The sequence below is a fragment of the Coregonus clupeaformis genome, chromosome 2 (assembly GCF_020615455.1).
Source record: "Coregonus clupeaformis isolate EN_2021a chromosome 2, ASM2061545v1, whole genome shotgun sequence".
NCBI classification, from domain to species: Eukaryota; Metazoa; Chordata; class Actinopteri; order Salmoniformes; family Salmonidae; genus Coregonus; species Coregonus clupeaformis.
The window spans coordinates 39186706-39197269 of NC_059193.1; the positions used below are offsets into that span (position 1 = coordinate 39186706).

Consider the following 10564-nt stretch of genomic DNA (forward strand, 5'->3'; position numbering starts at 1 on the left):
ACGAGTAGGAAATGTATTGTTACACTGAGGGTAAAGAAGTATGATCTGGTACATTTCTAGAACATATGACCTTGTAACTGGCCCCGAGGGTGCGGTTCAATCTGTTGAGAGAACATACCTGGTCACGTGACCATTCATTCACGTACACCAGGTGAACCCACAGCGACTGTACTCCCTACAACTACTATGTTATACCCTAAAATGACTATACTCCCACTGGAAGCTGAAGCACAACGCAGTCATGACAATGAGTAGTGAGACTAAGTAAAAGTTGACTGGACTTAACCATCACTCTCCCCTGTCCCATACACCCAACCCCGTACACCCCCCCTCTTCCCTAGGGCATTGACACAGATTGGCACAGCAGCAACAAGCTGCAGGGACAGATCAGATCAGAGCGAACTAAGTGTGGTCTCACCTCTGGCAGCGGCATGCCGTTGATGATGAGGTCAGGCTGCTGGGGGCCCTGCCCGCTGGCGAAGGAGTGCTGCTGATAACTGCCATGGTTGGGCGCGGCATTGCGTGAGTTCTGGTTGTCCACGTTGATGAAGGTGCTCTCGGAGCGCCTGCAGCCCAGCGGCAGGCTCTGCTGGTGGTAGTCGAAGTAGTTGAGGGAGGAGGTGAGAGATGAGCAACTCACCACGTTCATCTTGTCCGTCTCCTCCACGTCGCGCGGCACGAGGCGGATGTCATTCTTGCTCAGCTTCTTCTTCTTGCTCGACTTCTTCTGGCTGCCGTACGAGTACTCCGCCACCCTGCGCAAGTAGAAGAAACTGAACAGACTCAATAAAGCAGTGCTCTGTCATACCCGCCCACAGGCACACGCCGTGTCCAGTGGTGGGGGCCAGCTCATTGGTTGGCATCCAGGGTAGAGAGAGAGGAGCCACGCTCAAGTGACCCCCTCCTCCGGACCCAAGCCTGACCGCCTTCCCCATGCCACCAATGGAGCCGTCATCCCTCATTTGTTTACTTTTGCATGCTCGGCACAGTCAACATGTCCCACAAACAACAAGCACACACAATGCAAACATGCCAAACCACAAAAGCACACAAACACGGCAACAACAAGACAACAGACAATACTGAAGATCACCAACCGGATTTTGCAATCATATTTAAAGCACAGCCCCACTGCTAACATTAATTCCCTTTTTTCTTTCATTACCAAGCGAGGCCCACTGGCAATATGGAGTGCAGGAGAACTGTCAATTCAAATTCATTTAGAACCTAGTGTCTGTGGCTGTTCCCTGACTTGAGCAGAGCATTTTGATTCTAATCAGCCTAAATGAGAAAGCCGGAGATTCTTTATCGAAAGGACGCTGCTGATGCTCGGGCTGGAGGAAGACAATTTCCATTCTCCATCCAACTTGCAAATTCTTACGAGGGGACGTTCTGTTTTAAGCAGAAACCCTTGAATTCCTCTGAGTTTTGAACATGTCGAACATTTGCATGGACTCCCACTCTCCAAGAGTCTATTTTTAGCCCTGGTTGGATGGAGTGTGTTATTTACTCATGATTCTACCCTGCATCTAATAAAACTTGAGGCCCTGGCTGCATATGTTGAAATGCCCATGTAGGACTCCCCCATCCTTAGTGTTTACTGGATGGGTTCTCCTTTTCATTTTTTTTTTTTTTTACTAGTCATTTAGCAGTCGCTCTTATCCAGAGCGACTTACAGTTAGTGAGTGCATTCATTTTTCATACTGGCCCCCCGTGGGAATCGAACCCACAACCCTGGCGTTGCAAGCGCCATGCTCTACCAACTCTACACGGGACTTTAAGATGCTCTCCGGGTCTGTTCCTCCCTGCCTTCATTCTGGAAAATAAAATGCCACTTGCAGCCTTGGACTCTATTTTTTTCAGGGCATCTCAAAACTGTTATTTCTCTCTCTCTCTCTTGCGTGCTCTCTCGTCTGAGTACGGGAGAGAAGAGACTGTGAGGGTCAAAAAAGAGAGGGCATCGTTCTGTCATTGTTCTCTCTAGTACTTCTGGGCCCAAAATCGAAAAATTGACAGGAGAAATCCTCCCGACTCAAAGAGAATGAGCAATAAATTGCAGATAAGCACTGCTTAGGTTTGAGGTGGTAGCTAGCTACTCAGGAGCACTGCACATCAATATAGATTAAAGTACCCGGCAGGAAGAGGATTTTTATGCCAAAAGACAGGATTTTTAAAGGGGAAGGTTAGGTGGTTAGGTAGTGTTGGGCAGATATTATTTGATTTAGCCTAGTTGTTTGTTTGATTGGTTGGTTGTTTTCTTGTGTATTTTATTAGAGAAATTGAGCATTGTGGGTCACATCCAAATGAAAGAGCATGCTGGTAAATGTAGTAGGCTTATGTTTATCAATGTGACAATGACAGACATCTTTGAAAAACAAATAATATAAAATGCCCTAAATTCCCTTAAAATTGGCTTGATAACATAATTTATGTCCAGAGTCCTTTGTCTCACTCTCTAAGAGCATTTGGTTTTCAGAAAACAAACAGATATTTTTATTCCTATGTCATTAATTACGGTCTGTGTGCTGTTTGTGATAACAACAATGTCACTTGGAAACTAGAAGCTATGTGACATAACAAGTGAGGCCCTAGAGGTGCTATTCATACTGTACAATATTGAACGTAAAACTGCTCTCCCACTATGTGAAAACCTCATCAAATCTACATCTCTAAAGAATAAGGATAGGGGAAACATGATGTGGATATCTCACCAACCATCACTTGATATTGCCAATCCATGACTGCTTTAGCTTTCAAATCAACAGTGACCAATATGAACCATTATCCATGATCATGTGTGCCTGAGAAAGTCCATACTTTGAAAAAGAAAGTTGTCGGCATACCTTATGTAGTTCTATGTGCACAGAGTAGAAGAAACTCAATATTTGAAAAGAAACTGCAACACAATGGCATTCTTGTAGGCTATGCTTCACAGCAGGGGTTCAACCTTTTTTCCCCAAGGGTCCCCTCAATAAGTATTGTTTATTGAGATAGCCTATATTAAATATAACACCCATTTGATTTTGTTTAATTTGAGGAACCAAGGAAAATGTTGTTTTGAAGCTCATTTCCTGCAATTCTACGTAGTTTAACATGACTCATTACATATTTTATGCACTAACTGTAAGTCGCTCTGGATAAGAGCGTCTGCTAAAATGACTAAAATGTAAAATGTAAAATATTTTAGGTAGGCTATTTAATGATAATAATAATAGATAAGGAAAAAATAAGTATAGACCCGATTTCCCCAAATGTTATTCTGATAACAGATATGTTTTATAATTATAAATTCTATGAACCCTCAACTTAATTTTACATATTCTCTTTGACAGAAAGTGAATTGATCAATTGATAGTGACAGAGTCACACATTGTATAAGATTACTTCCCAAGCAAAGTCCAATTTCTTTGACTCCTGGACTTTAGAAAGTCGTAGCTCAGCTTCTGAATGTCATAGAGACAAGCCAATAGTCCCATGTGCATCAGAGTCCCATCTTCCTCTGGCATTTTACAGCTTTTTTCTAGCCTAAAGCATTGCGGATTTATGCGTAGTTTTAGATCAAGGAAGGTCAAGGAAGGTCCCGAGCCCCCCATGAAACATTGGCGCCATGTATGGGAGGCACGCCCCCTGGGTTGGGAACCCCTGTTTCACAGTATGTTTAATGGATCTCAACCCAACGTTTTCATCAATAGACCTTCATCCACTAGAGCTTACTGAGAGATGTGCATTTGCCCTACTTTATGGAAGAACCATACAGGGTCAGCCAATTGCCACACGTTTGAATCGGCCTGACGTAGCAGCACAACTAAAATTATGTTCAGTGTAAAATATGAAATATGATAATAGCTTCAGGTTAAATTCACAAATGCAATTTATATGGACATTTTAAGTGGTAATGTACCACAGTGGTAGGTGGTAATCTAGCACAAGGAAATCAAAGGGGGAGCTGATGCTTTACAGATTGATGAAGAAAAGCATATTTTTATTATGATGGATCAAGATAATAATGTGCTAAATAATAATGCCTGTCCCCTTCTGACGCATTGTCATACATAGAGTAGAGGCATAGTGGGTTCAAAGATGTATGACTTATTCGTTTTAGTAGTATTAGTCCCTCTAGCATTAATTGTATTATTATTATTATTAGGCTATCATTTTTGCTTTCATCATTATGATTAGCAACAGTAGTAATATTATTTTGATAATTAACATAATAATTATCATTATCATCATTACTATGTCATAGTTCTCGCAGAATGGTAGGGTATGCTGTCTCCTTTAGAACATCCATTTGAACCTTTGGGAATAACATGCGCCATAAATTCAATAGCTGTAAAATTCAGCTAATTGTCCTCATCTAGCCAAGATTATTAGTCCTAGGTAATGGTGAGGGTTTGCAAAAATAAATAAGGCAAGGACACTCTAGGAGTCCATAAGCCATTTTTGCTTATCATTTCTGGGCACCTGCATTCCTTAGTAACGCCTAACATTCGGGGCCCTGAACATGCACTAGAAATACAGCTACGTGCACTCAAGACCAGCCTGAACAACTCTCTCTCTCTCTCACACACACACACACACACACACACACACACACACACACACACCACAATTATGCGCACCACTGAATGGGTACCAAAATGCATAGATGTAGGCCTATATGGAGGAATAAAAGAAATATTAGGCCTATAACCATGACTGACTGAAACACCAAACTAATGAGATGGTTATGAAGAGCTGTTTTCAGTACCTGCAGTTGTACGTTCGGATCTCCTTGTTATCCCTTTTGCACTTGACTGCCACAAAAATCATAGTGACAAACAGGATAGCAGCAATAGAGCCCAGGGCAATGATGAAGATCAACGACAGGTTTACGGGTCCAATAGACTCCTGGGCGTTCAGGTCTGGTGAGAGGTAGACAACAATATATGCCGAGGCAGACAACGACGGTTTCCCATGGTCGCGTGCCACCACGGTGATCTCGTAGGTCGACTTGACTTGCTCCCCGAACATCTTGGTGGACCGCACCTCTCCATTCACTTGGTCGATCTCAAAGAAAAGCCTGTCTCCCTCCGAGATGGTATAGGTCAGCCTTCCATTCTCCCCCTCGTCGTAGTCGTCGGCCTTGACTTGGGTCACCAGGTAACCCACTCCTGCGTTTCGTGGAATGGATACCTCCGCGGTGCCATTTACCAGGGGTGGAGTGGTCATAACAGGTGTATTGTCATTCACATCCAAAACGACAATGCGCACCGTCGCGTTACTGGATAAGGACGGATTCCCCTGGTCCCTGGCCAAAACTTTGAAGTCAAAAGTCCTAGTGTACTCGTGGTCGAATGATCTCATGGAATAAATACGCCCTGAAGGATTTATGCTGACATATGTGTTTACGTCCATGTGTTTAATCTCACTGGGCACGATGGTGTATGAAACTGTGCCATTCATGCCCAAATCGGGATCTACAGCTGACACAGCCAGCAAACATGAGCCTGGCAGGTTGTTTTCTAGGACCATTTCTTGGTAATGGGGTTTTAGGAAGTGGGGAGGGTTGTCATTTTCATCTGTGACTTTCACTACAAACGATTTAGTGGCGCGTAAAGGGGGGGTGCCACTGTCCTCTGCTTGGATAGTTAGATTGTAGGTGTCCCTCTGCTCTCTGTCTAGCCTACCATCAACAAGGATGGTTGAGAAGCTCTCATATTCCTGGAGTCTGAAAGGAACGTTGCCTTGTAGTCTACACTGCACCTTACCATTTGCGCCCGCGTCCTTATCTGAGACTCTCACTAATGCAATAACATATCCACGAAGCGCGTTCTCACTAACTTCAATCAGCTCTGTGTTCACAGACAATAAACTAATGACAGGTGGGTTATCATTCGCATCCATCACATTTACAGTGACTTTACAATGAGCCGGAATAGAATTGGGACCTAAATCTTTGGCTTGGACATCAATCTCGTAAATATGGGTTGTTTCATAATCCAAAGGGCCATTAACAGTGATAATACCGGTTCTAGGGTCAATTTTGAATACCTCTCTCGTTTTATCGGTGACGTAACTGTTAAACGAGTACACAACCTCACCATTAGTTCCCTCATCAGGATCCGTTGCATTCAAGTCAATTACAAGTGTATTAATGGGAGAATTCTCCATCACGTTCACTGTATACACAGGCTGGTCAAAAACTGGATTATTATCATTCGAATCTATTACTTTAATATTGAGCTGGACTGCGCCAATCTTTGGGGGGTCTCCACCGTCTTCTGCACTGATTTCGTATGAATAGTGAGACTGGGTCTCCCTATCTAAAGATTTTTGCACTACGAGCTCGGCAATCTTGGACCCGTCCCCCCTAGTCTTAATCTCCAGCCCGAAGAGCTCATTCGGGGTGATCGAATATGATTGCACACTGAAGATCCCCGAGTCCGGATCGCTTGCCCCCTCTAGGGGGAACCTGGTACCAGGGGAGGCATTCTCTGAGATTTCAATGTCAATGTGGTTTGTGGGGAATCTGGGCGCATTATCGTTCAAATCCACAATTTCTACTTTAATTACACATATCTCCATATAGTTTGACATCACCTCCAAAGAGACAGTGCACTTTGCCGTCTGTCGGCAAGCCACGTCCCGGTCTATTTTCTGATGTGTGAGGAGAAGTCCAGCCGGGCTGAGTTCCACCCATCGCGGCTCTGAATTCGAGATGACCCGCAAGTACGGCGCCCGCGGTGCAATGGCAAATCCTTGCGTTTGTGCGTCCTTTGTCACGTTTCCAATGATATACCCAGCCTTCTGCTCTTCGTTTATCGAGTATTTCAAATTAATAACAGAATCAGCCCCAGTCCAGCATAAAATGACTATCCAAATAATTTGTATAAAATCCATCTCCTTGGCATACATTGTACCTGTTGATTTTTCCTTATATTTAATTGGGACCTTGTATGATCACGCACACCTATGCATGTCAGAGATAATGGACAAAATCATCCAGTTATCTCATCTCATCTAAAAGTTATCCAGGGAATACGTTTTGATAAAAGAAAAGGCTTGTATATGATATAAATGTTACTTGATTATATCGATATTGTCTACTTCATTGTACTCTTCTGAGAAAAACCAAATTCTCCAATCTGCTGAAAGGTGTGAGATTTTGGGGAGGATAGAGCTTGGAAAACATTCTGAATGGTCTCAGAACACTGACTTACCCATGTAAATCTGAGCAGTTCATATCAAGCAACAACTATAGTGATTGACACGATAAACCAACCATTTCGATGCAGGGTGGAAAACCATGCAAAAATAATAATTTAAAAATCAAAAGAGAGGAAAATTCCGATTAACAGGTATACCAAAGGATAACGTTCAATGAAGATTAAATAACTGGCTAAACATTTTCCAGTTCAATTCTTCCCAGCATCATGATTCCGATACCAAAACCACAAGGCGCATTTTAGACAAACTGGATTTTACGCATATGTTCCATCCATTCATATGAACGATTTTTTCAAGTTGTAATGACTTTTCCTCTTCACTGGGCAATTATATCACACCACATATCCGATTGAAACGTAAAAAGGAATCCGTATTGAAAAAATCCCTGAATAGCCAAAGTCCAGTTATCGAATGTAGACCAATGATGCTGTTGCCGGAACTAGTCTTATAACGCTATCAGTGAAGACCACAGTTACCTTTTTATTTCCCGGCGAGCAGTTAGAGGTTTCACTCTCTCTCAAAGTCTTGTAGCTTATTTTACTAATTCATTTCCTCAGATCTCACACATGGATACACCGAACACATCCCGCGGCGAGATATGGTCCATATCAAATCCAGTGTAAAAAGATATAGAGATAAAAGGATGTTATACAGTCACAATAAGAAGCAGTTCGTTTCAAGCTTGCAGCAGAGGAAAATGCATGAAAATATCCAGCCTGAATGAGGCAAAAAGCACCACTCGTTGTCAGTAGGCTGCTAGTTCACTCCAATACGCGCTCCGGGCTCCGCTCGCATCAATAGTACACACTGCCCCAATGCACAGCTCAGCGCCGAGCGCTCAGTCTCAGGACCCGCAATCCCCTCAACCAATCAGAGGTTACACAGGAGGTTTGGATTTGCTGGTGGGTGGGGCAACTACAGCAAGGAAAACTCGGCCAACTACCTGCACACATGTACAGCTGTAGGTTGGAATGGGTTAAGTAGTGTGGCTATAAATAGGCTACATTTGTTTATTTATCCCTCGATGTTTATTATGTAGTTAAAGAGATTGAACAGGATCTAAGCTTACTACCGTAGTTCTAATTAAATAACATATGTATGTATATATATATATATTAGCCTAATGGTTAGACCTCTTGGCATGTTAACTCTATTTAATATTTCACGTTCTCTTTGTGTTTCTTGTCATTACAATGCAATCGGAGTCTTTACATGCTTTCTTTCGAAATATCGGTGGTATTCAGGCTTTGCCCAAAATGCAGCTGCATTTTCTATTGCGATCTGAGTCCAATCCTTCAATGATGCTATGGCTTTATGTATCTAAATAATACTTGATCCACACGTGATTGCTGATGACATCCCGATTATATACGTTTTATTTACAGAATGGACGTAGCCTATAGCTTATTGTAGGCTATTTTGTTACAGTGAGTAGATTTGATTATGAAACGCTGTAAAGCGGTTCCTTTTGGCGGCTTCAGACTGCTATAGATGCGCGAAATGTAACACCAACCTTTCTTGAGAAACAAGTATGTGTAGTTTGAAATGTAAAACGAGGACAATTTGTTACCAATATAATGAGGACAAGTGTTATGTTGCATGTTATTTGTGGCACATCGTGTCCGTATTGCCGGACAATGAAACAAATGTGCTTATAGTTGCAGGCTGAAAACTCTCCCTCTCTCACGCACTCATTCAGTCACGCGCGGCTCGCGCGCGCACACACACACATTGCATTCCTTAGTTGTGAAGAAAACGACATGGTCACTAAAATGTATAATTAGGCAATATGATTGCTTTGATGTAGCAACATGCCATGCTCTAATTTGCGATAATTGTTTATGATACTGCAGTCCTTTGGTCTGTTGAAAGGAACACTTTGTATGTTTAATGCCAGTTTATCTCTGATAAGGCTACTGTAAATTACCTGTAGACTAGGCTACTTCGATCTGCTTTTGGGTGCAAACAGCAAAATAACTTCCCACGTCATTCAGTGGAAATGAAGGCTAGCCTACTACCTGAGTGCAATATTTGATTGTTGTACTAAAGGTACAGAAAGCACACACATCTTTGTTGAATTTGCATCATGTCTATAAAAATTGCCCAGGTCTTATTCGTAAAATGACACTTTTTTTTTAGAATACCATAGACTGCGTGTTATCCGTTGACAAAAAGGTTGGCTATTTACTTGAATCGGTCATGCAGCCTATATATTTTTTGTGGGGCAACAAGTAGGCCTAGCATGTCTGTTGTAAGGCTTATTTATCCCTCGTGTGTTTTGCAGCCTTCTCACTCCCCAGCTCACTCCTCCCCCCTGGAAAACATGGTTGCAGATAACCCAGACCATATCGGGTGCAAACCGGTTTTAAAGTCACAAGGGTGACACCTAGCGTCCTTTTGCTGCTTGCCTCGGTTATTGACATTGACCCAACTACATTTATGTCAAACATTTTGCCTATTGTTAAATTGCAGCATAATTTTCTCATTGTGGCAGACGATCTTGCTCTGTGATATGCAGTTATTTTGCTTTTCAGTGTTTTATTCAGTTTGGAGGTAATTTGTTTCATTTCTTGTTTGTATTAGGCCTACAGGTAGTTATTGTTTTGTCATTATGTTTTTTCATTATCGACATATTTGTCCACAAGTTATGCTTGCATAGACATGTTTTGTATTCCTCATATCTTACCTGAGATGTTCTGAAAATTAAAAATAGCCATACATCAAAAAACTATTATACCATATAGCCATATTTCTGGAATACAACACACCGTAACAGTTGTGGCTATTTTCTATTTATTTGCATATTTATTATTCTCAAGCCTCAAACAGCCATCCAATTCCAGAGTGGGAGAACTGTTATATTCGAATTACAGGCTTTATATCCCAATGTGGAAGTTGCCAAAACACTGGTTGCCCGTGAAATACAGTATGCATCAAAGTACCTTTCACAGTCTTATGCCATGTGAAAAATAGAGGCTCCACTAACACAATAATCCCTATAGATCTGTAACATTATGTGGATATAGAATTTGCTTGAATGGATAGATCTTATTTTTGTTCTGAGTTATTTTACATAAAAACTGTAAACTGTAGGCTACTCTCTGCTCTTTTAGTATTGATAAGCAAAACAAGCTTTCAGAAAAAGTTCCTTCCGAAAGTATTCACACCCCTTGACTTATTCCACATTGTGTTGTGTTACAGCCTGAATTCAAAATTGATTAAATATATCGTTTTTCTCACCCATCTAGACACAATACCTCACAATGACAAAGTGAAAACATATTTTTAGAAATGTTAGCAAATTTATTAAAAATTAAATACATAAATATCTAATTTAAACAAGTATTCACACCCT

The 10564-nt window shown here is 41.7% G+C and overlaps 1 protein-coding gene across 6 annotated transcripts in view; it reads right to left on the bottom strand.

Moving 5' to 3' along the window:
* LOC121534990 (protocadherin-19) overlaps nucleotides 1-8007 on the bottom strand; it is an 82247-nt gene extending 74240 nt beyond the window's left edge. For 2 of the 6 annotated variants that reach the window (XM_041841663.2, XM_041841654.2), the window contains exons 1-2: nucleotides 4751-8007; nucleotides 419-755 (exon numbers count right to left, since the gene is read on the bottom strand). In XM_041841663.2, the coding sequence (XP_041697597.1) occupies nucleotides 419-755; nucleotides 4751-6897 (2484 nt within the window). In that variant the 5' untranslated portion in view covers nucleotides 6898-8007. Of the gene's footprint in view, nucleotides 1-418; nucleotides 774-4750 lie in introns of all 6 variants that reach the window. The other 4 variants (XM_041841645.2, XM_041841641.2, XM_041841679.2 and 1 more) reach the window with 3 other exon arrangements.
* Between the last annotated feature and the right edge of the window lie 2557 nt (nucleotides 8008-10564).